The 26,275-nt window shown below is 36.4% G+C and overlaps 2 protein-coding genes and 1 non-coding gene across 4 annotated transcripts in view; 2 read left to right on the top strand and 1 right to left on the bottom strand.

Moving 5' to 3' along the window:
* LOC137642493 (angiotensin-converting enzyme-like) overlaps positions 1-17,572 on the top strand; it is a 69,084-nt gene extending 51,512 nt beyond the window's left edge. The window contains exons 16-28 of the mRNA XM_068375090.1: positions 355-516; positions 1,009-1,114; positions 3,350-3,490; positions 4,297-4,500; positions 5,614-5,711; positions 6,387-6,580; positions 8,351-8,493; positions 10,633-10,799; positions 11,093-11,196; positions 11,491-11,592; positions 14,861-14,980; positions 15,417-15,570; positions 16,267-17,572. Of these exons, the coding sequence (XP_068231191.1) occupies positions 355-516; positions 1,009-1,114; positions 3,350-3,490; positions 4,297-4,500; positions 5,614-5,711; positions 6,387-6,580; positions 8,351-8,493; positions 10,633-10,799; positions 11,093-11,196; positions 11,491-11,592; positions 14,861-14,980; positions 15,417-15,570; positions 16,267-16,587 (2,016 nt within the window). The 3' untranslated portion in view covers positions 16,588-17,572. The remainder of the gene's footprint in view (positions 1-354; positions 517-1,008; positions 1,115-3,349; positions 3,491-4,296; positions 4,501-5,613; positions 5,712-6,386; positions 6,581-8,350; positions 8,494-10,632; positions 10,800-11,092; positions 11,197-11,490; positions 11,593-14,860; positions 14,981-15,416; positions 15,571-16,266) is intronic.
* Positions 1-26,275, bottom strand: part of LOC137642495 (lactosylceramide 4-alpha-galactosyltransferase-like) — a 127,975-nt gene that overhangs the window by 97,314 nt on the left and 4,386 nt on the right. The gene's annotated exons all lie outside the window — the stretch shown is intronic.
* TRNAS-GCU (transfer RNA serine (anticodon GCU)) lies at positions 24,528-24,609 on the top strand. The gene has a single exon. It is a non-coding gene; the product is annotated as a tRNA-Ser (tRNA).

The following is a 26,275-nucleotide window of genomic DNA, read 5'->3' as shown; positions in this document are numbered from 1 at the left end:
ATATATATATATATATGTGTGTGTGTGTGTGTGTGTGTATATATGCGTATATATATATATATATGAATTATATATATATATATATATATATATATATATATAAATTATATATATATATATATATATATATATGTATATATATATATATATATATATATATATATATATATATATGAATTATATATATATATATATATATATATATATATATATGTATATAAATATATATATATATATATATATATATATATATATAAATTATATATATATATAGTCTATATATATATATATATATATATATATATATATATATATATATATATATATATATATCCAACTACATCTTTACTTCAGATTGATGCATGGGTTACCGTTAACAAGAACTTCAACGAGTACTACGAAAGCACCATCAACTACTTCGATTATTCAACCTTCAATTCATCTGACTTGAAACGACAGTTCGAACTGCAAAAGAACCTTGGCGTGGCTGCACTGCCCAAGGAGGACCTCCAAAAGGTGATTAGTAAATAGCTCTCGTTCTCTCAAGGTCGACCTGTTATGTATTTTGTACTGTAAGACTATATGTACAAAGGGTATTAGGAGTAATGTTGCACAGTATTAAATTGATAAAATATGTTTCAGCAAAATTGATGACAAAACGTATTATTATTATTATTATTATTATTACGTGCTAAGCTACAGCCCTAGTTGGAAAAGGAGGATGCCATAAACCCAAGGGCTCCAACAGGGAAAATAGCTCAGTGAGGAAAGGAAATGAGGATATAAACAACAACTGAGGCAGAGATTTTTATCAGACAAGGAAAGGAACGAATTTTTAAAAACTTCAACCATGGAAACATGGAGAGAGATTCCCCTAGAGTTTTATAGCTTACCATCAGTTCAGAAAAGCCTCATCAAAGAATGAACGCAACCAAAACAAACCTGGTGCTAATAGAAGACTCTCGTACTGTGACACGAGATTAAATTTCTACCCACTTATCATTACAGCTGACGGACATCGTGTCTAGCATGCTGACCACGCTGAGCAAGAGGGTCTGCCCCGTTACCAATTCCGATTGCAGCAAGGAGGATGATGGGATTGGTCTCTACGAATGTAAGTGAAAGCTGCGTCTATCTACATTTCTTATCCGATTTTTTGTTCTTCTTGGTAGTGTTGTTGATGTGATATTATTTTGTAAAACACTTATATTTTGCAATCATTTATAAGAATTAATATTGTATATAATAGTTTTTGGCCAATAATTTCTTCCTCTCTGTATATATATATATGTATATATATATATATATATATATATATATATATATATATAAATACATATATATATACACATGTGTGTATAGAGAAAAATATTATATATACATATATATCTGCGTATTTGTCAATTTATTATACACACAGACGCATATATATATATATATATATATATATATATATATATATATATATATATATATATATATATACATGGTATATGTGTCATTTATAGTTTTGACTACCAGTCCTGAACATCGTGCTCTATTAGGTACAAAAAACGAAAATATGATGCAATTTTGTTTACAAATGTTATTCATAATATCACACGTATAGATCTCTGTGATAAGTTACACCAGTGATGCCGGAACTACTGAAAAAATATTCTATTAATGGTAATGGCGCACGTAACTGCATGCCCTAAGTAAAGAACTTTGCCACACACATGCACAAAGTCAATTCAAGTAAATGAGGCATCCAGCATCCTCACTTTATGGCATTTCTTTGGTACCAAATAGAAAATCTTGGTATATAAACTGGAATGCTCCTAATGTACCTTGTTAAGATTTTAATGGAAAGTGTGGCAGAAAGGAGCAAAAGGTGCAGGAAAATTTACCTTTATGACATTATGCTGCTAATGTACCTTGTTAAGATCTTAATGGAAAGTGTGGCAGCAAGGAGCAAAAGGTGCAGGAAAATTTGCCTGTGTGACATTATGCTGCTATTGTACCTTGTTAAGATCTTAGTGGAAAGTATGGCAGAAAGGGGCAAAAGGTACAGGAAAATTTGCCTGTGTGACACTGGCTTGAGATTTGTATTTCTTTGTAACGTCACTGGTTCAAAAATGTGCTTCAAGGAATTGATACTGGTGTGAAGTGATTTCTTGCAAGCGTTTCCTCCCCACTGAAGATGTTGGCGGAGGCTCAAACAAGAGGCGGTGATATGGGATATGTTTTTGCATCAAGCAGTTGGTTTTGTAGGAACAAATTAGCCTCTTGTAAATTTATATTCAGTCTTGAGGGGAGGGACATTCAAAGACCACACACATCATATCTTATGTGGTATTTCAAAGCAAATAGACGCCGGGTGCAAAATGGACCGCGACTCAAAAATGGACCCCGGCTCCATATTCAAAGACGGGTCCAAAATGGACATCGGGCAGATTTTTCGTAAAGCAGCCCATAAACTACATGGATTAAAAAGTGGAACCCGGCTCCATATTGGACGCCAGGTCCAAATTGAACTTCGGGCAGATTATTCGCGAAGCAGCCCATAAACTACAGGAATTTTCTCAGAGAGGAAAATTTCTGTCGTCTGGTGTGTAACTGCCTCTGCTTACTACAACCAGTATTAGTTAAGTGGCAATATTCTACAAGAGGTCAATATATTCAAACTTCTTTAAGCTGCCAATTTGTAATTATCTTAATTCATCATGGATGATCAGAGTGACCTTAACTTCCAAAGCTAGCTAGGCATAAGCCTTTATACAGAAGTGGTTTGTAAGTGATGGTTAAGTATTAAAGTGAAGAATGGCCATAGTCTTAAACCACCACCACTTTACTAATGCCAGGGATGGAATCCTGGGTACATAGAACTAATTGTAAATACAACTTAGGGTTGTGGTGGCCGATGTGGTAACGTCCCTGACTGGTGAACGCCAGACTGGGGTTCGAGTTCCGCTCAGACTCGTTAGTTTCTTTGGTCGCTGTAACCTCACCATCCTTGTGAGCTAAGGATGGGGGTTTGAGGCAGTCTATAGGTCTATCTACTGAGTCATCAGCAGCCATTGCCTGGCCCTCCTTGGTCCTAGCTTGGGTGAAGAGGGGGCTTGGGTGCTGATCATATTTTATATTTGGTTAGTCTCTAGGGCATTGTCCTACTCGAGAGGGCAATGTCACTGTCCCTTGCCCCTGCCATTCATAAGCGGCAAAGAAAAAAAAGAAAGGCTTGAACTCACAGCGACCAGCAAACATCCAACTTGGCCAATAGAAAGTGGAGATATCGTAATGGTGAACTGAAGTATAGCAGCAACATACATCTTTCTTTAATTCTAATCCACTTTACTCTTCTCTACAGTGGAAGCTAAGATGACCAACGACTCCGAGACCTACAATAACCTCAAGTACTACTGGCTGGAGTGGCGTAAGGTCAGCAAGGAACTCCTCGACGACTACAAAGAATACATCACATTGCAGAATGAGGTGGCAAACCTGAACGGTAAGGATCTCTACAGAACTAAAATCTTCTCCTTCATCATTACCATTAGTCTTTTTATCTTAAGCATTACAAACTTGCATATCAGATGTGATAGAATAAGTATATCTGGTTTAACCCTATCAGAGGATGAAATCAGGATAGGGTTGCTGGAAACCCTTGTGGAGTTATTCAAAATCCCCTCACATCCTGGAAATGTAACAGAATACTTAGTTGATGAGTATCTTTTTTCCATAAACACCCCTCCTTTGGCACGTTAGGCGAAATATCTTGTGCTTAATCATTTGTATGTTTGTAGTAATACAAATATTTACTTCCAATTGGGTAACTTATTCTTTAGATAGCTATCAGATCCTCATTATTTGATCTTTTTTATCACTTATGTGCATTCATCTGATTCCTTGACTAAATGGTGTCAAAGTAAATACTTCGGAAGCATATTCGCCGCTATAATTTTGTTTAGTACGCTGAATACCAATAATAAATTTCCTTCTTTTAATTATGATAGATTAATGATATTCTCAAGTCTGAATCTATTTAGAATGTGTCACAGATTCTGGCATTTTGCAGTTTCCAAATGATCTTGTATACTGGAGCTAAATATAACCCACATATACTGTGTGTCAGGGTGATGTGCCAGAGGCAAAAATAATTCGTAAGTTTGCCACTAATACTTTTTAATTGATAGAGAGCTTGGCTGCAGGGTGTATGTTTCAGATACCATTGAATACATAATACAATAAATTCCCTACCTTATATCTTACTTACTAATCTCTGTCTAAATCTCCTCTGCCTTTAACAACCATCAGGATTCAACAATAGTGGCCTTCTTTGGATTGAACCCTACACCGACGAGGAGTACACAAGCGACGATTTCATATCAGACATCGCTGAACTCTGGAACAAGACGAAACCCTTCTACGCAAGACTGAGAGCCTACGTCTTATACAAACTGAAGGATAAATACCATGACGAAATCACGACAGAGGATCTCATCCCAGCGCATATTTTGGGTGAGCCTTTGAACCACAATAACTACCTTAAGGAAAACATTGATGCATAAACAAGGTTAATACAGGCAATGTTAGGGTCCCATTTTTGCGTGATTGTTTGAGACACATTGGATATTTTATGATCTAATGCTTTCCTGTGATTAGTTTCTAAAGTTTCCACCATTTCTTTGCTCAGTCTTTACAAGTACAAATATTGTGTGACTCTTTTGTGGAGCAGTGCATGTTTAGTGTAAGCCATTATGGGGAGAATGAATACTTTGAGTAATACTTAAAGCTCAGTGCCTGTATTGGCCGAGTAAATATTTCAACCAAGTCTTTGGTGCTCAGTAATTAGTTTTCAGGAAAAGGGCATATGTTTTTCTTTCATTTAGGGTACAGTACATCATTTGGGCGAGTCTTCCCGGCCCAGCAAATAATTCAGATGCCTTTTAGAGGCCAAGTGCTTGACTTGTTCATTTCTTTAAAGAGGGAAGACAATGGCAGACATTGCCACAGAAGTATTATTTTTTCTTAATTTATAACTAAACGCAGACTTTCAAAGGTACATTTGGCATATAATTGATTGTAAATCTATCGATTCCTTTGGGGTAGGATATATCAATGCTTCGTACTATACACTATGAAAATATGTATTCCTATTCCTTCCCTCTTATTTTAGCCTGTTAACATTCTTATTATTGAGCTCTCTTTTCTTACAAAGACCAAGCTTGATTAAGATAGCTGGGCCCGTTTCAGTTTATGTGACATAAAAGTAAGGCATATTCAGCTTACAACAAAAACATAGTCAAATTTTTATAATACCGCTGGCCTGATGGTACTGAAAAGACATTACATTTTCATCTGAATTTTGAATCCTTAAGTTTTCCCACATCTAATTTCTTTTCTGTCTTTTATATTAAACTTCTAAACCTCTATTAATAGTAATGCATATTCTATCTTCATACAACTCTAATGCACCTTTTAATTAGTGGAGAGAGTGCAAGGCAAGCAAAATGGATTCAAACAGATGCAGCCGCTGAAGCAAATTTGTGGTAGAGATAATGAAGATGACAATGATGCGTATAGTAAATTAGGAGACAATCACTTTCATTATTATTTTTTTTTCAACTACAGGTGACATGTACGGAGAAAACTGGGAGAGTCTCTACGACCTTGTGGCTCCCAACAATGACACACAGCTTCCTAACATTACCAATGTCCTCGAAGAAAAGGTAAGGAAGTACTGTGACTCGTGAACATTCATGACTGCTAATTTCCCCTACACAAGGAACAAAATGATCTAGGACAGCGTTAGCCTATGAAAAGGTCCCTAGGTCAATAGGTCGATCAGTTTATCAATTAATTAAAAGAAAAATAGATACAAATATGAATACAAAATTAATGGAGACAGGTTGCGAATAACTCAGATGGGATGCGACACTTTTCTTAAAAGGTGAATTTTAGTCTGACCCTAACTACTTCTGATTCATCTAATTTACCTATAATTCTAAATTTACCTTAATCTTACTTCCATCTTTGTACTATATAAATATTTTTTCATATCCTATTGCAGACTATCTGAAAAGCCCCATGGTACTACTACTTGCTCTTGCCTTGTCCTAAGTCTTACAGCATTGATGTCGTTATTTAGTGTTGCTGTTGTTATGAAATGAAGTTAGTCTTAAGCCAACTCTGACCATAACTATTGACAGCAAACTGGAAGTGCCACCATCCTTAATAGCTAAACTTACAATAGTAACTGCTGTGCAATATACAAATTGGTATTTTTTCATTAGATCAAAGTGGCCAGGCAAGTACTGGTTCCTGTTTAAGATACAATATAGTAGGCAGATTAATCTTTGATTCCAAGTACCTATTATGGACTGAAGCTTCTCTTTTTGTTCTAGTTGGGCAATGTGGTAAACATGACCAGAGTGGTGGAGGAATTCTTCACAGACATTGGTTTTAAGCCAATGACAGACAAGTTCTGGAATAATTCGACACTTGAACAACAAGGGGACATGGTGTGCCAGCCATCTGCTTGGGATTTCTACGATGTTCCTTATGAAGATTTCGATCCACAGGTCAAAGGTGACTTCAGGTGAGTATGGTTAACAAATCCCAAAGGTTCACAGGAGTTCAGTGTAGGTGAATACTTCAGGTGAACAAAGGGAAGAAGTTAGCACCAAGCACCTTCATTTGTTCAATCACGCACCTTCATTCTCCGAAGATAAGTGATTAAACAAATGACAACACTACTTGCTACCTTATACATCTAATCTATCAATGGGTTTTACTTATTATTACTATCCACACTACAACACTAGTTGGTAAAGAAGGATGCTATGTGACCTAGGGCTCCAAGAGAGAAAAAATAGCCCAGTGAGGAAATGGGAATAAGGAAATTTATGTGTTTGTTATCAATGTAATTGGATTACTACCATTACACATACTTGGAATAATATCAAGGAGTTCGAGTTGTGCTCCTCTTGTTAAGAGTAGAAGAGTCTCTTTAGCTATGGTAAGCAGCTCTTCTAGGAGAAGGACACTCCAAAATCAAACTATTGTTCCCTAGTCTTGGGTAGTACCATAAACTCTGTACCATGGTCTTTCACTGTCTTGGGTTAGAGTTCTCTTGCTTGAGGGTACACTGGGGCATACTATTCTATTTTATATAATTTCTTCTTGTTTTGTTAAAAAGTTTTTATAGTTTACATAGGAAATCTTTATTTTAATGTTGTTACTATACCTAAAATATTTAATTTTTTACTTGTTTCCTTTCCTCACTGGGCTATTTTCCCTGTTGGAGCCGCTGCGCTAATAGCATCCTGCTTTTCCAACTAGGGTTGTAGCTTAGCAAGTAATAATAATAATAATAATAATAATGATAATAATAATAATAATAATAACAATAATAATAATAATAATAATAATAATAATGAAAAAAAATATTAATAATTCTAATGGACAACCCCAGTAAATTGTGTTTAATTGCTGATTTAGCACGTTCAGTTAAAGGGAATTGTTTCGTAGCCAACAATCCTTTAGTAACCTCATTATTATTATTGTATGCTCTTCCCAGCAATGAGTCATGACACCCTACAACACATGTTATACATCCCCTATGATTTAACTTGAGAGCTTTAAGCAGTCATATATAATACTATACAAATACAAGGAATACACTGAAACTACTGTGTGAGATAAGAACAAGTCACATGGGTTGTCCTCTTCTGTGAAAAGGCTGACTACCAGAGTCATATTATCACAGTGTGGCACCTTCCTTGTTACCATGTAAAGTACATGGCACCACCACACCAGAAGCGAAAACGAGTCTTACATCAGCACAGTTCAGTTTGGCTGGGGATTTCCCATCGCTTCGAAAAATGACCGGAATAAAGTAAAAGGAATTATACACGGTCATTTCTAGTAATCAGACATTGGCTACAACTCTAGGCCAAAAGGCTGATTGGGCAGCCTATTTAGGAACTGGTTGAACTTTATGTTTTGGCTGTAACATATATGCACATGATAAATTAGTATAAATATAATTGTGTTTTTATTTTCTATTGATTATGTGCAAAGCTTTACATGTAAAAATAGCATAAAAGCCTATATACTAGTAATGGAAGCTTTGATAGAATCGACTGCTCACATCTGGAGAGTGTGGTGAGTAGCTGAGCACAGAGAAAAGTAACAAGTAAATAAATAATAAGAATCAGTAAGCAGAAAGATATCTATAAATAATTAAGTTAAGATCTACCACTCAAATCCTCAATCACTCCCCTATTATACTTGAAGATTTGGCATACAATCATTCAAATCACTGTTGCAAGTGTAAGACAACACCTTTAAATTTACTTGTCCTCAGAATCAAGATGTGTGCCAAGATGACACAGGAAGACTTCATCGTGTTGCACCACGAGATGGCGCATGTGAAGTACATGATGGCTTACAGCAGCAGGGGTGACAAAGAAGTGATGCCCATTGTTTTCAGGGATGGTGCCAATCCAGGTGAGTTTTCTTCTCCACTCTGCTGAATTATTCCCTCATGATCAAATTTATCATAATTTGCATCATTCTTTGCATTCAGATCTTCCCAGACCATATCATCCACCACGTAGTACTATACAATATGAAGCTAACTGCATTCAGATCTTCCCAGGCCATATTATCCACCAGGTGGTACTATAGAGAGTGGGGTTCCCCTGCTGTATGGGACTGGAAAAGCAGCCTTCAAAGTAAAGGAAAGTATACGATATGTAGCTAACTGCATTCAGATCTTCCCAGACCATATCATCCACCACGTGGTACTATACGATATGTAGCTAACTGCATTCAGATCTTCCCAGACCATATCATCCACCACGTGGTACTATAAGATATGTAGCTAACTGCATATGGGACTGGAAAAGCAGCCATCAAAGTAAAGTAAAGTATACGATATGTAGCTAACTGCATTCAGATCTTCCCAGACTATATCATCCACCACGTAGTACTATACGATATGTAGTTAACTGCACTCAAATCTTCCCAGACCATATCATCCACCACGTGGTACTATAGGATATGTAGCTAACTGCATTCAGATCTTCCCAGACCATATCATCCACCACGTGGTACTATAAGATATGTAGCTAACTTTGATAAGTCTTATTTTTTGTGATTTTCAATACTATTAAGTTTACAGCAATTTCTCTTCCCATTGCAATCAAAGTATAAAGTAATCTATTGAGTAATATGGCTGAGTCACTGGAAGTTTAAAAGTATAGGCCAGGTATAAAGGCTTTTGTTTGTCTATGTTGAGTAGACTCATACAAATGTAATATCCATGTTTATTTGATGTGAATTTTCTATAATTATTTTTCTTTGGTATCTCATTTTAGTTCTAGGCTGCTTTCGCTCTTGAGGCACTTGGACTTGCAGCATTTCACTTTTGTCATAAGAATTGCACTTGGTCTATAATAATAATGATCAGCTTTCATACATCAGAAACCTAGTACTATGTACCATTTTCTAAGTGCCTGGTACAAATTAAGTGGCATTATACACTGCTTACTTAGAACAAAGAACCAAATACAATGTATAAACTGCCAGATGCTTTTGAACAGGTAAAAAATACCATGTACCAGTTACCAGGTATAAAATAACAATAACCTAGACTCAAATAGTACATACTACTTATCTAGCCACTAGCCACATGTATCAAGTACCTAATATCTAGTGTAAATTACCATGTCTCAAGTACCCATTAATTAGACCCAAATACTAGGCTAATTACATAGTATTAATTAACATTTATATAGTGTTAGTCATTAAGCAAATGTCAATATATTGTGACCTAAATTTTCCAGGGTTATTTTCACTACTCAATTTTGCATAATAAAAAACACTGCAATGTTGTTCGAACACGGCTGAGTAGAGTTAAAGGCAATCCAATCAAACGTTGAGTTTGGTATCTGAGAACGTTCTTTAAATAGCAATATTAATCTTTGGGAGTAAAGTTGCTATATGCGGGTATTGGATGGTTATAAATGTTCTTGAAAAGGCACTTTGTGATCATACAATTAGCAATTTTAAAAAATAGGTTTTGTTAAGGGCAATATCAAAGTCAGCCAACAAAGCTGAATACATTTATCAGTATTTAAAGACTGAAGTTGCAGTATTATAAACCAATAATTTGATGTGCTACTGACTTCGATAAAGTGTTTATCTTTACAATTTCGCTCTCATGTGATGTTCCGTTCTCAATTGAACCCACTATCAGTCACTAAACACAGTATTGTTCTCATAAGACAGCTTGACCATCTAGAAGGAATGACAGTAAGTCAATTGATATTTCTGAATCATAACAGCTCAGCTAACATTTTGAAAGGCAGGTTCATTGGGATAAGCCTATACCATTCATATAGCCAAGGCTGAAGAAGAAAAGAAAAGGAAAAGGGCAGGACAAAAGAAAGGTCCTATCTCGGCACTTCGAGGAATGAGGGGTTTGATGAGTAGAAAAAACAAAGGAAACAGATTTCAAATTTTGACTGTGGGAGAAAAGGTCTGTGAACTTTGTAAATCAAATATCAAGATCTAAAGAACAACTTAGACGTTACTGATTAAATCCCAGTATGAAATATATTGATTGTATCTTTCTTCCCTCAGCCTTCCACGAGGCTCTTAGCAAAGCCATAGGCCTCTCTGCCAGCAATCCAGAATATCTCAAGTATGTAGCTGATAAGCTCCAAGAGCCAGAAGGTTACACAGACCACAGCGTTGTTATGGACAATAAGACTCTTGAGAATTATCTTATGAAGGTCGCTCTGTCAAAGGTATGGAAAACAAAATCAATTCTTTTTTTCTCTCTCTTCTCTTTCCTCTTACCATTTCAGGAAGAGAAAACCTCCATTACCAGTTCACAAAGTTGCAAATGATCAAGATGTATAAGTAAGCAGACAAGAAAAATCAAATTTCCACTTTTAGTTGACATGTAGATTTAAGAATGATTTAATCTTCCTTTGTAGGATATAGTCTCATAAACCGGGTTACGGCATCTTGTCTTCCCAACTAGGGTTGTAGCTTGGCTTTTAATAATAATAATAATGATAATAATACTATTCCCCAGATCCCAGCTCTGCCATTTGCATACATCTTGGATTCGTGGCGATGGGATGTTTTCATCGATAACAACACCAATCCAGACTACAACAAGAGATGGTGGAAGTTGAGGTAAAGCTGTCTGATATCACCACCAGTTACAGTAATCTGTTCTCAATTTCTTGCATGTTGAAGTTAGATTAAGATGGCATTATTCTACAAGTTTCTTGTTCTTAAGAGCAGCCTTTAAGTTTTCAAGTCCCTATAGCCAGCTCAGCTGGCCTTAAGTCAGCATAGGTTATAGCTTTTGAAAAGTATGTAAATGTTGAATTTTTAATGTTGATATTAGTTTTTTATTCCAATCCAAAGGCAAGTATGTTTATAAAACTCAATGAGATAATCAATGTCATTCTTCTATATTTATAGAATAGCAGAGCAAGGCATAGCTCCTCCGACTAAGAGGTTCCCCAATTCAGAGTTCGATGTTGGATCGAAGTACGATGTTGCAGTTTCCATGCCTTACATATGGTAAGTCTATTGCAGAATTTTACCCACTCTTATCTCATATTACTGTTAAACTTTTAGAGTGTCAAAAGTAAGTTTTTCACTGAATTACTTATCATTATTACTAGCAAAGCTACAACTCTAGTTGCAAAAGCAGGCTGCTACAAACCCAAGGGCTCCAACAGGGAAAAATAGCCCAGTGAGGAAAGGAAATAAATTACAAGTGAAGTAATTTCACGAACATAACAACATTAAGATAAATCTCTCATTTATCAACTATGAAAAGAAACCTAAGTCAGCCTGTTCAACATAGAAATATTCGCTGCAAGTTTGAACTTCTGATGTTCCACCGATTCAACTACTTAATTTAGAAGATCATTCCACAATCTGGTAACAGCTGGAATAAAACATCTAGAAAACTTTATTACTGTGTAGTATTGAGCCTTATGATGAAGAAGGCCTGATAATTAGAATTAACTGCATACCTAGGATTACCAACAGGATGGCACTGTTCAGGAAGATTTGAATGCAAAGCATGGTCAGCCTTATGAAAAATGTTATGCAACATGCATAACAAACTATCTAAATGACAGTACCAGAGATTATTATCTAGGTTAAGAATATGATATTTAATAGAATGTAAAATCCTGTCCAGCAAATTGATATGAGATTCAGCAGCCGAAGGCAAGACAGGAGAACAATATTCGAAACAAGGTAAATCAAAACCATTCTCCAGAATAGATTGATCATCAAAAATTTTAAGACTCTCAATAAACCCTTTTTTGCGCATTTGAAGAAGAGACAGACCGAATGTATTTCTCAAAAGTAAATTTGCTACCATGAATAACACCTAAAATTTTAAATGCCATAGAGTTAAAGAAACATTATGTAGGCTAAGATCCGGAAGCTGACGATCCACTGTCCTCCCCCATACTTTGAGTTTCATTAGGGTTCAACTTCATGCCCCATAATTTGTATCATATACTAATTTTAGCTAGATCTCTATTTAGGGATTCACCAACCCTAGATTATATTCAGGAGATGGAACTGAGGTAAAGAGAGTAGCATCATCTGCATATGTAATGAGCTTGTTTTCTAAGTAAACTACATGTCATATGTAAATAGTATGAAAAGTAATGGGCAAAGATTACTAACCTGAGGAACACCAGAAATCACATTCATATACTCACTATGGTGCTCATTAACAATTCTTTGCAATCTACAACTTAAAAACTCAATAATGATACTAAGAAATGACCCACCCACTCCCAACTGTTTGAGTTTGAAAATAAGGGACTCATAATTAACACGGCTAAAATCAAGGCCAATCATATGAAGTTTCTAACCACAATCAAGTGATTTCTGTACAGCATTGGCGATTGTAAGATGGGTATTACATGCTCCAAAGCCTATATGAAAGTCAAACTAGGGAACCTTCAGTAAACATATCTAAACATTTTGCAAAAACATGTTAGGAAACTTAAGATAATATGGGAATTATGAAAATAGTGTGGTAATCAGCTGGACTCGAGTTACTACAAACACATTTACATAATAAAGTAACATTATCAATTATCCAACAAGTGCTAAATGAACCTCTTCTTGCTAACTTGCAGAAAATAACAGATACCTTAGGAGCTAAGAAATAAGCAGCATATAAAAACAAAGGAAAAATAACATTTGGGTTTACACTTCCATAAGAATCAAGGTCCATCAAGAGAGCTTTAATTTCACGAGAACAAAAAGTTAAACTAGTTTGTTTCTTCTTAGGAAAGCAATAATGAGGAAGATCAAGTTTATTACTCTGCTTACTGTCAAACACATCAGCCAAAAGGGTTGCCTTTTCCTCAAGAAAGAGAGTGACAGATGTAACGATAGCTCACCACTTATGTCCCTGGGTTGGCCAGAAAGGGTTTCTTTTATGGTTAAATTGTATTCCTTTTCAATTGAAGCATAAGCTCTCTGAGCAAAAGCTCTTAGCTGAGTATAGTTATTCCAAGTCAAATTTGATCTCTTATCCTTCCAAAGATGATAGGACCCCTGATTCTCCAAATAAGCACATCTACAATTATCATTGAAACAGGGGTTGTCTTTTACTTGGTACTTTAGCACACGAGAAGGGATACACCCATCAATTATATTGACTAGATTCTCATTCAAAAGAACAACAGGCTCAACACTATTATACAATAGTGAGCAGTTTAAGTTCAAAAGAAAACAAGATAAAAAACATTCTGACATAACTCACTAATGAACTACAGTGAATATGAATTAAAATCTCACAGCGATACAGCTGTGTTCTCTCCAGGCGTCTTGAACTGTTTGTGAGATATCCCGGGCTAAAACTTCGGCTTTTCTTAATACAGTCCGCTAATCTGTATTGAATGATTATATGAGTCTAGCAGTCATTATTTTCAATCACAAAACTTAAAAGCAAGCAAGGACTGAAACATTTATCGGGCAAGGGTACTGTACTTCATCTGATGACCATATCACATGATGATGTTTCTCTCATAGTTACTTCATTCCCACTCTTCCAAACCACGTAAAGATTTACTTCATTTTATTCCCTCTTGAAGCGTCTTTTTTTCTACTTCTAATATTGTCTTCCATTGCTGCATAGTTTGAATTTCTATCGTGTTGATAGTACGTTGGCTAGGGCACCAGCCACCCGTTGAGAAACTACCGCTAAAGAGTTATGGGGTCTTTTGACAGGCCAGGTTACGGTTCACTTTCCCTTTGCCTACACATACACCGAATAGTCTGGCCTATTCTTTACAGATTCTCCTCTCTCCTCACACACCTAACAACACTGAGATTACCAAAGAATTCCTCTTCAACCAAGGGGTTATCTACTGCACTGTCATTGTTCAGTGGCTACTTTCCTCTAGGTAAGGGTAGAAGAGACTCTAAAGCTATGGTAAGTAGCTCTTCTAGGAGGACACTCCAAAAGCAAACCATTGTTCTCTGTAGGGTTGCAGCTTAGCTGGTAATAATAACAAATAATACAACAATAAACTCTTTGATCGCATATTGCTTTGCTTGCAATATTCAAATACCATGAAGTATCCACGCTATCTATTTTACATTGTGGACCACTCTCCCAAATCTATCCTTGAAGGTATGACTATTAACATGATGTCGCGAAAAGCTAATAAAGACACCTTAAAATTTCATGTTTACACTGCGTATTGCTACTAATGTATTTACTTCACAAGATGAGAAGAGTTGTTTACTCTTGCATAATGGAATCTTAATGTCTCTCGACATCATCATCATCCTTCCATTTCAGGCGCTTTGTGGCTCAAATACTTCAGTTCCAGATCCACCACAGGCTGAGTGAAATGATCGAATGTGAAGATGACATCAACTGTGAAATTTGGAAATATAAAGATGCTGGACAAAACCTCTCGTAAGTTCTGCTTTTTATCATTTTAGTGAGCTTTCTTTCCCATGAGACATATGCCTACCTGATGCCCTTATCTCTTTCTGTAAGGTTAGGTTAGGTAGAGATGTTTACGTGCTAAATGGATCCAAATTCCAACTGACCTTCATCATTGTTTACAAACTTTATAATTGAAAATTGCAGACCAAAGACCAAGTGATGGGAGCTCTTAGCCTTGAATGTCTGTCTGTAAGGTTAGGTTAGGTATTCAGAGATGTTTACCTGCTAAATGGATCCAAATTCCTTCATTATTGTTTACAAACTTTATAATAAGAACCGGCAGACCAAAGTGATTGGGGCTTTGAGCCTTGGTCTAAGCAGATGGTTCGGCCACTGCTTTTATGTCTCTGATTTACTTATCATCTGACGAAATTTATAAAGGATTCTTTTGTATCCTTCGAAGGACTCTGATGAATCCCGGGAGATCTCGTAGATGGCAGTCTGTCCTGGAAGATTTCTTAGGCCCCGATACTGGTGTGGACCCTGACGCTCTCATAAACTACTTCAAGCCTCTGGATGACTTCCTCATGGATTACATTAAAACTAACAACATTAATGTAAGTTGGTTTTTTTTTTTTTTCTTTTTAATAAATTCATATTCATGGGGAAGAAAAAACTTGCTAAACAATCTACTACTGGAACTAACGTAAACATCAGTCAAAATGTCAAATAAGAAATTTTATGTCAATGCATTTTATATAAAAAAGAAGTTTAGTCACTAAAAAAAGTAATCCCTTCCATGCACAGTAATTTCAAAGTCTCTCTGAGTGAGCTATGAAATACATAGACTGCATTAAAAAAAAAAAAAAAGTCCCATGTCTGTTAGAAAAAACGGATAACTGGCTGATGTGATATTTTAATATTGTTAGATTCGTGTATATTTTGGTTTGTGCATAAACCACATTCACACACAATATTTAAATATATATATACATATATATATATATATATATATATATATATATGTGTGTGTGTGTGTGTTACATACATATATACACATATACAGTATGTATGGATGTATATATATACCTATATGTATAAACACATACATACATATATATATATATATATATATATATATATATATATATGTATACATGTGTGTTTATACATATATAGGTATATATACATCCATATATATATATATATATATATATATATATATATATATATATATATATATATACACAAAAGCACATAGATATATATATGTGTATACAAGATGCTCACGATCTTCAACCCTGCCTACCCAGGTGACGTGGGACCCCAACCAGATCGACAAGTACATGGACAAGGAACGAGAGGAAATATCCGCCATTGTTCCCATAATCGTGGGCGCTGTTCTAGCCTGCATGGTCTTGGTCGTCATCATCGCTTACTTCATAGGACAGAAGAAACAGAAGAAGAAGCAGAAGGCGCTGGAGAGCCAGGTGGAATCCGGAGGGCATACCAACATGGGCATGGAGATGCAGGAGTCGAAGAAGGATGATTCTTCGGATAGCGAGGAGGAGAAGGAGGAAAAGGAGGAAAAGGAGGAGGAGGAGGAGAAAGAGACAGATAACGAGAGATTTTAAATATAAGTAGCGGTAGATAGATAGGTTTTTTTGATACATGTATTGAGAGAAATATATTATGAACATTAGTTTATTTCTAGGAATTCCTGTTTTTTTTTCTTTGCTGAAGTTTAAGAGTTGTTTTTTAATATTATGATGTCTATAATCTGAAAATGAGAGTATTTTTTATAGTTTGTGCTGCACTTATGGTAAGATTCTCTATTATACAGTAGATAAATGGAGTTCATTACTTAATTATTCAGTGTATAATCATGCCTGTCACTTCATTAGATTCAAATATCGAAACTAAGAGAGAGCTTCTTGCCAGACATGTTTTTTTTATATATACCTAGAATTCAGTGATTTATCTTTCCTTGCAAAGGATATCCTAATAGGATATCCCCCCCACTTCCTTTCACTTAGGCTCAATGAGTTCACTGTCTCCACATGTATGCAGATACTAAGCTTCGTTACCAGTCTGTTTTATCATAATGTATATTACATTACGTCAAAATCATAATTGGAATGTCTAATTGTGACAAATGAAAACTTATGTAGTGTTTCTGATATCTGTAAGTGTTTGTGCCACTCGTCCCCTTCAAACTAATATGAATGATGCTTGAACCTATCCCATAACTTGTCTCTCACCATGATGTATTATTATTATTAATATTATTATTATTATTATTATTATTGTTACTATTATTATTACTTGCTAAGCTACAACCCTAGTTGGAAAAACAGGATGCTATAAGCCCAGAGGCTCCATCAGGGAAAATAGCCCAGTGAGGAAAGGAAACAAGGAACAATTAAATATTTCAAGAACAGCGAATAAAATATTTGAAAATCAACGTGTGCTGCATAAGAGATAAATTTTGTCTTTGTCTAGGTGTTCTTCCAACCAGTTTTAACTCTGCAGAAATTAAGTATTCATCATTTTCGTTTTGAAATTAATTGTTAGAGATGAGAGTATTTATGTTTTAAATATATTATTGTTTAAAATTAATTCGATTTAATTTTAACTCACCTCCTTAATGAAACAAACACTTCTGGTTTTGTGTAACGGATTAGAAACTGTCTATAAATAATTCCTACAGTTAAAAATTTGAAGCAAAAAAAAAAAAAAAAAAAAAAAAGAAAAGAACTGAAATAAATGTTGTCAGGCATTTACAGTTTTATAAACGGATATATTAACGTTAAGGAGTGATATCACGGTCACCAACGCGTAAAATACAATAAGAAAAAATATGGTAAAATTACGGTCGCCAGTATTTTACTGAAATACGACTTAGAACAGTATATTTTTAAGGAGAATTTCCGATCAAAATTACGGTTTTTTCTATCAGTGCACAGCTAAAACTTTGCCGTAAAAAAACGATAAAAATCCTGAAATAAATGTTTCCAGGCATTTACAGTTTTAAAAACAAATATATTGAGGTAAAGGAGTGATATTACGCTCACCAACTCGTAAAATATAATAACAAAGTATGGTAAAATTACGGTTCCCTGTATTTTACTGAAATACGGCTGAGAACTATATTTTTACGGAGAATTTCCGATCAAAATTACGGTTTTTTCTTAAAATTAACTGCAATTTCCTTATGAGGCGTTGAGACTTGCAAGGACCCTGTATGAGGAATGGATAATCCATAAGAAATCTGGAAAAGAATGATAACTCTGCATTGTAAAATGTATAAAAAATATTGGCAATGTAAGTAATTCATGATAAAAGTTTAAAAATAAAGAGGTTAAACTCAGATGGAGTAATAGGCACCAGAAACAAATGGATATAGAGTAAATAAAAAAAATTCTGTATCAATTATTATTATTATTATTATCAATAGCTAAGCTACAAGCCTAGTTGGGAAAGCAAGATGCTATAAGCCCAAGGGCTCCAACAGGGAAAACAGCCCAGTGAGGAAAGGCATAAGGAAATACATAGAAAAGTGTATCTGAGTGTACCCACGAGCAAGAGAACTCTAACCCAAGATGGTTGAAGACCATGGTACAGAGGCCATGCCACTACCCAAGACTAGAGGACAATAGCTAAAGAGTCTCCTCTATCCTTACCAAAAGGAAAGTAGCCACTGAACAATGAGAGTGCATTAGTTAACCCCTTGGGTAAAGAAGAATGTTTGAATGATACTTATGGTGCTTATCAAACTTTTACTAATATCTGCTGAAAATTAAACCCGTGCTAAGTACTCGAGCGGAAATCAGAGTACCTTTACGCATCCAATTTCAAATTGACATCGATTATGGCAATGAAACTTTAAATAGGAATTCAAAAGATGGAAAATTAATGTACAATCTTTGAATTGGAACTAACGTTTCCCTAAATCGCAGGATGGAGCTCTAAAAGACCGCCGCCCAAGACCCCTCTCCATCCAAGCTAGAACCAGTGAGGGTCAGGCAATAGCTGCTGATGACTCAGCAGGTAGACCTATAGGCTACCCCAAACCCCAAACTTTAGCTTATAAGGATTGTGAAGTTGCAGACACTAAAGGAACTAACGAGTTTGAGCAGGACACGAACCCCAGTCTGGCGATCACCAATCAAGGACGTTATCAAATAGACAACCACAAGCCCTATGAGGTTTTATCAGGCCTTGCTTTGAATAATCTTTAATTGCTTTACACAATATAGTCTTCAGTATATTTAGAATGATCTTTCTTCGTGAGATTTTTTTCAAGTAATGTTCGTGCAACGCTTACATACTCTTCACTCCTATTACAGCGAATGGTGTCAGCTGTAGCCCAATAGGTCTGTATTGGCGGCTAAATTGCTTACTAGATGTATTTAGTATAACTAGCATTTGTTGTCATGGCTTTTAAAAGCATTTGTTAAAAGGCCTACGAAGGGACTTTTATGGCTCCCAAAAGCTCTCTTTACATAATAGCTGAAAAAAGCATTCATGTTTAAGAACTATAAAAAGGTGTCATAGATAGAATGCAAATGCTCAAAACTATGATATAAGTAGATTATAATCTAAAAAAACGACTACTTCCACGGTGGTTGTCTATTAAAGATGTCTTCATTTACCACCAAAAAACAAGTATTTTGGAACGTTCAGAATAGAGGCATATACTCGTAGTAACCACAGAAAAACCAACTCTCATTGGATACCTAAAGAATAAGGCCATTAGTAGGCACCGTCCCCTATCAAAAATTGTATTTTTGTGGCCCTGAGAACGGAATGGGTTACTCTTAATTGAGCCTAGAGTTGAGAGGACTGGAGATAGTCTTCAGAAGTGGGATTTCACCCCGTCTGCTGAGTGCCCATGTTAGCATCCCATCCAGATAATGGACCACATACTTCGTGGGTGAGAACAGGGCCAATCTGTACAGATTTGGACCTCCACGAAAGTAAGCCGGCCGCTATGCAGTGGATACGAGGATATGAATGTAATCAGGTCACTATGCAGTGGATACGAATGTAATCAGGCCACTATGCAGGGATATGAATGTAATCAGGCCAATATGCAGGGGATATGAATGTAATCAGGTCACTTTGCAGTGGAAACGAATGTAATCAGGACACTATGCAGTGGATATGAATGTAATCAGGCCAGTATGCAGTGGATATGAATGTAATCAGGCCACTATGCAGTGGATATAAATGTATTCAGCCCACTATGCAATTGATATGAATGTAATCAGGACGTTATGCAGTGGATATGAATGTAATCAGCCCACTATGCAATTGATACAAATGTAATCAGGACGCTATGCAGTGGATATGAATGTAATCAGGCCGCTATGCAGTGGATATGAATATAATCAGGCCACTATGCAGTGGATATGAATGTAATCAGGCCGCTATGCAGTGGATATAAATGTAATCAGCCCACTATGCAATTGATACGAATGTAATCAGGACGTTATGCAGTGGATATGAAGGTAATCAGCCCACTATGCAATTGATACGAATGTAATCAGGACGCTATGCAGTGGATATGAATGTAATCACGCCGCTATGCAGTGGATATGAATATAATCAGGCCACTATGCAGTGGATATGAATGTAATCAGGCCACTATGCAGTGGATACGAATGTAATCAGGCCTCTATGCAGGGGATATGAATGTAATCAGGCCACTATGCAGTGGAAACGAATGTAATCAGGCCGCTATGCAGTGGATATGAATGCAATCAGGCCAGTATGCAGTGCATAAGAATGTAATCAGGCCACAAGAAGTGGATATAAATGTAATCAGCCCACTATGTAATTGATACGAATGTAATCAGGCCGCTATGCAGTGGATATGAATGTAATTAGACCGCTATGCAGTAGATATGAATGTAATCAGTCCACTATGCAATTGATACGAATGTAATCAGGCTACTATGCAGTGGATATGAATGTAATCAGGCCGCTATGCAGTGGATATAAATATAATCAGCCCACTATGCAATTGATACGAATGTAATCAGGACGCTATGCAGTGGATATGAATGTAATCAGGCCGCTATGCAGTGGATATAAATGTAATCAGCCCACTATGCAATTGATACGTATGTAATCAGAACGCTATGCAGTGGATATGAATGTAATCAGGCCACTATGCAGTGGATATGAATGTAATCAGGCTACTATGCAGTGGATACGAATGTAATCAGGCCACTATGCAGTGGATACGAATGTAATCAGACCGCTATGCAGTGGATATGAATGTAATCAGGCCACTATGCAGTAGATACGAATGTAATCAGGCCACTATGCAGTGGATACGAACGTAATCAGGCTAATTTGCAGTGGATATGAATGTAATCAGGCCACTATGCAGTGGATACGAAAGTAATCATGCTACTATGCAGTAGGTACAAATGTAATCAGGCCAATATGCAGTAGATATGAATGTAATAGATATGAATGTAATCAGGCAAATATGCAGTGGATATGAAGGTAATCAGGCTGCTATGCAGTGGATATGAATGTAATCAGGCCACTATGCAGTGGATACGAAAGTAATCAGGCTACTATGCAGTAGGTACAAATGTAATCAGGCCAATAAGCAGTGGATATGAATGTAATCAGGCCACTATGCAGTGGATACGAAGGTAATCAGGCTGCTATGCAGTAGATACAAATGTAATCAGGCCACTATGCAGTGGATACGAAAGTAATCAGGCTACTATGCAGTAGGTACAAATGTAATCAGGCCAATATGCAGTGGATACAAAAGTAATGAGGCCACTATGCAGTGGACGCAAAAGTAATCAGGCTACTATGCAGTAAGTATGAATGTAATCAGGCCACTATGCAGTATATATGAATGTAATCAGGCCACTATGCAGAGGATATGAATGTAATCAGGCCGCTATGCAGTGGATATGAATGTAATCAGGCCACTAGGCAGTGGATATGAATGTAATCAGGCAACTATGCAGTGGATACGAATGTAATCAGGCTGCTATGCAGTGGATATGAATGTAATCAGGCCACTGTGCAGTGGATACGAATGTAATCAGGCCATTATGCAGTGGATATGAATGTAATCAGGCCACTATGCAGTGGATACAAACGTAATCAGGCCGCTATGAAGCGGATACGATTGTAATCAAGATCGATATGAATGTAATCAATCCGTTATGCTGTGGATGCAAATGTAATCAGGCCGCTATGCAGTGGATACGAATGAAATCAGGTCGCTATGAAATTGATATGAATGTAATTAAGCTGCTATGCAGTTGATACGAATGTAATCAGGTCGCTATGCAGTTGATATGAATATAATCAGGTCGCTATGCAGTTGATACAAATGTAATCGGGCTGCGATGCAGTTTATACAAATGTAATCCGGACGCTATGCAGTTGATACGAATGTAATTAGGCTGCTATGCAGATGATACAAATGTAATCAGGCTGCTATGCAGTTGATATGAATGTAATCAGGTCACTATGCAGTTTATATGAATATAATCAGGCCGCTATACAGTGGGTATGAATGCAATCAGGCCACTATGCAGTGGATACAAATGTAATTAGGTCGCTATGCAATGGATTCAAATGTAATCAGGCCGCTATGCAGTTGATACGAATGTAATCACGCTGATATGTAGTTGATACGAATGTAATCAGGTCGCTATGCAGTTGATACGAATGTAATCAGGCTGATATGCAGTTGATACGAATGTGATAAGGTCGCTATGCAGCTGATAGGAATTTAATCAGCCCACTATGCAGTGGATATGAATGCAATCAGGCCACTATGTAATAGATACGAATGTAATTAGGCCACTGCAATGGATTCAAATGTAATCAGACAGATAAGCAGTGTATACGAATGTAACAAGGCCAATATGCATTGGATACGAATGTAATCAGGCCACTATGCAGTGGATACGAATGTAATCAGGCCGCTATGTAGTGTATGCGAATGTAATGAGATTGCTATGGAGTGGATACGGATGTAATCAGGCCACTATGCAGTTGTTGCAATCTTGAAGCAATAAGATATGACGAAAACGGATACCTATCACGGCAACAAAAGCAAATTAAAATCTTAATGGCCAATGGAACAAAAGTTTTAAGAGCAACCACAACAAAATCCCCTTTATTTTTTAACCATCAAAGCATCAAGTGTTTCTGCAACACTGATTTCTGCTACCTGTTCTAATCACTTTTTTTTTCAGCACTGCAATTTCATCAACACATGTTCAACTGTCTCATCACAAGGGAAATGTGCTGTCACCTATGTTGTTTACCCTCCTCATGGATTTTGTAATTCATAGAAAAGTTGGGGGATGGCGGAGAAGGATTGGACTGTATTGGTAATAAGATATTAGCAGACCTAGACCTAGAGTATGCTGATGTTGCTGTCCTTATTAGCAAAACGCCATAGAACTTGCAAAGCTTGTTTACCAGAATGCATGAAATATCACATGAGGTTGGGCTGAAGATAAATACATTGGATGCCTTTCCCTGGTTACGGCTTATTTCATCTTTGCCGACACATACACAGAATAGTCTGGCCTATTCCTTACACATTCTCCTCTATCCTCATACACTTGACAATACTAAAATTACCAAACAATTCTTCTTCTCTCAAGAGGTTAACTACTGCACTGAAATTGCTCAGTGGCTACTTTCTTCTTGGCTAGGGTAGAAGAGACTCTTTAACTATGGTAAGCAGCTCTTCTAGGAGGACCCTCCAAAATCAAACCATTGTTCTCTAGTCTTGGGTAGTGCCATAGCCTCGTTACTAGGGTCTTCCACTGTCTTGGGTTAGAGATCTCTTCCTTGAGGGTACACTCGGGCACACTATTCTATCTTCTTTCTCTTCCTCTTGTTATTTTCAAGTTTTTTATAGTTTATAAATGAAAGATGTATCTTAATGTTATTATTGTTCTTAAACTTCTTTTCTACTTTTTCCTTATTTCCTTTCCTCACTGGGCTATTTCCCCTGTTGGAGCCCTTGGGCTTATAGCATCCTGTTTTTCCAACTAGGTTGTAGCTTAGGAAATATTAAAAATAATAATAATAATAATAATAATAATATTTATACATGTTTGATGTATGTATATGTATATATATACATATAGATATATATATATATATATATATATATATATATATATATATTATATAGATATATATATATATATATATATATATATATATATATATATATATATATATATATATATATATACATACATGCACGCACACATATATACACACACACACATATATATATATATATATATATATATATATATATATATATATATATATATATATATTTGTGTATACATTGTGTTGTTTTTCTCATACTTCAACCGTTGAGATCTCAAAGTTTCCAGTTATCTATGAATTAGGCTACTTGTTCCCCATTTCAGACGCTATCAAAAATATACTTAATACAGAATTCTACTTGTATAGTACACTTCAGTATATATACAGTTTAAATAAATATAAATTTGAATATTCAATCACATAGATAACTTGCAGCATATATGACGAGGTGGCCGAGTGGTTAAGGCGTTGGACTGCTAATCCAATAGGGTCTCCCTGCGTGGGTTCGAATCCCATCCTCGTCGAGAGGAATTTTACGGAGAAAATCCTCAATGTACTGCAGGATGATAATGTAAATATTGTAATCAAGTCATATGTATATACCATAGATCGTATTATATATACACAGACTATTTAGTCATATAATCAGTCATCGCCACATCTGTTAATAGGCGAAGCAGTCAGTTACAAATCAGGCTACTATGCAGTGGATATGAATGTAATCAAGGCCAGTATGCAGTGATATAAATGTAATCAGGCCGCTATGCAGTGGATATGAATGCAATCAGGCTCTTTTGCAGTGCATACAAATGTAATCAGGCCACTATGCAGTGGATACGAATGTAATCTGGCCACTATGCAGTAGGTACAAATGTAATCAGGCCACTATGCAGTGGATGTGAATGTAATCAGGCCGCTATGCAGTGGATGTGAATGTAATCAGGCCACTATGCAGTAGATACAATTGTAATCAGGTCACTATGCAGTAGATACAAATGTAATCAGGCCACTATGCAATAGATACAAATGTAATCAGGCTGCTATGCAATGGATATGAATGTAATCAGGCCCTTATGCAGTGGATATGAATGTAATCAGGCCACTATGCAGTGGATATGAATGTAATCAGGCCCTTATGCAGTGGATATGAATGTAATCAGGCCCTTATGCAGTGGATATGAATGTAATCAGGCCAATATGCAGTGGATATGAATGTAATCAGGCCACTATGCAGTGGATATGAATGTAATCAGGCCTTTATGCAGTGGATATGAATGTAATCAGGCCACTATGCAGTGGATATGAATGCAATCAGGCCCTTATGCAGTGGATACAAATGTATTCAGGCCGCTATGCAGTGGATACGAATGTAATCAGGCCACTGTGCACTGGATACGAATGTAATCAGGCCACTATGCAGTGAAAATGAATGTAATCAGGCCACTATGCAGTGGATACGTATGTAATCAGGTCGCTATGTAGTGAATTTGATTGTAATCAGGCCAGTATGCAGTGGATATTAATGTAATCAGGCCACTATGCAGGGGATATAAATGTAATCAAGCCACTATGCAGTGGATATGAATGTAATCAGGCCACTATGCAATGGATATGAATATAATCAGGCCACTATGCAGTGGATACGAATGTTATCAGGCCACTATGCAGTGGATACAAATGTAATCAGGCAGCTATGCAGTGGATATGAATGTAATCAGGCCACTATGCAGTGGATACAAATGTAATCAGGCAGCTATGCAGTGGATATGAATGTAATCAGGCCCCTACGCAGTGGATATGAATGTAATCAGGCCACTATGAAGTGGATATGAATGTAATCAGGCCGCTATGTAATGGATATGAATGTAATCAGGCCACTATGCAGTGGATGCGAATGTAATCAGGCCACTATACAGTGGATACGAATGTAATCAGGCCACTATGCAGAGAATACGAATGTAATATGCAGTGGATACGAAGGTAATCAGGCCGATATGCAGTGGATACAAAAGTAATCAGACCAATATGCAGTGGATACGAAGGTAATCAGGATGCTATGCAGTGGATACGAAAGTAATCAGGCCACTATGCAGTGGACACAAAAGTAATCAGGCTACTATGCAGTGGACATAAAAGTAATCAGGCTACTATACAGTAGGTATGAACATAATCAGGCCACTATGCAGTAAA

Source organism: Palaemon carinicauda, chromosome 6, assembly GCF_036898095.1.
Source record: "Palaemon carinicauda isolate YSFRI2023 chromosome 6, ASM3689809v2, whole genome shotgun sequence".
NCBI classification, from domain to species: domain Eukaryota; kingdom Metazoa; phylum Arthropoda; class Malacostraca; order Decapoda; family Palaemonidae; genus Palaemon; species Palaemon carinicauda.
The sequence above is the reverse complement of the archived record's forward strand: the minus strand, read 5'-3'. Positions and strand labels throughout refer to the sequence as shown.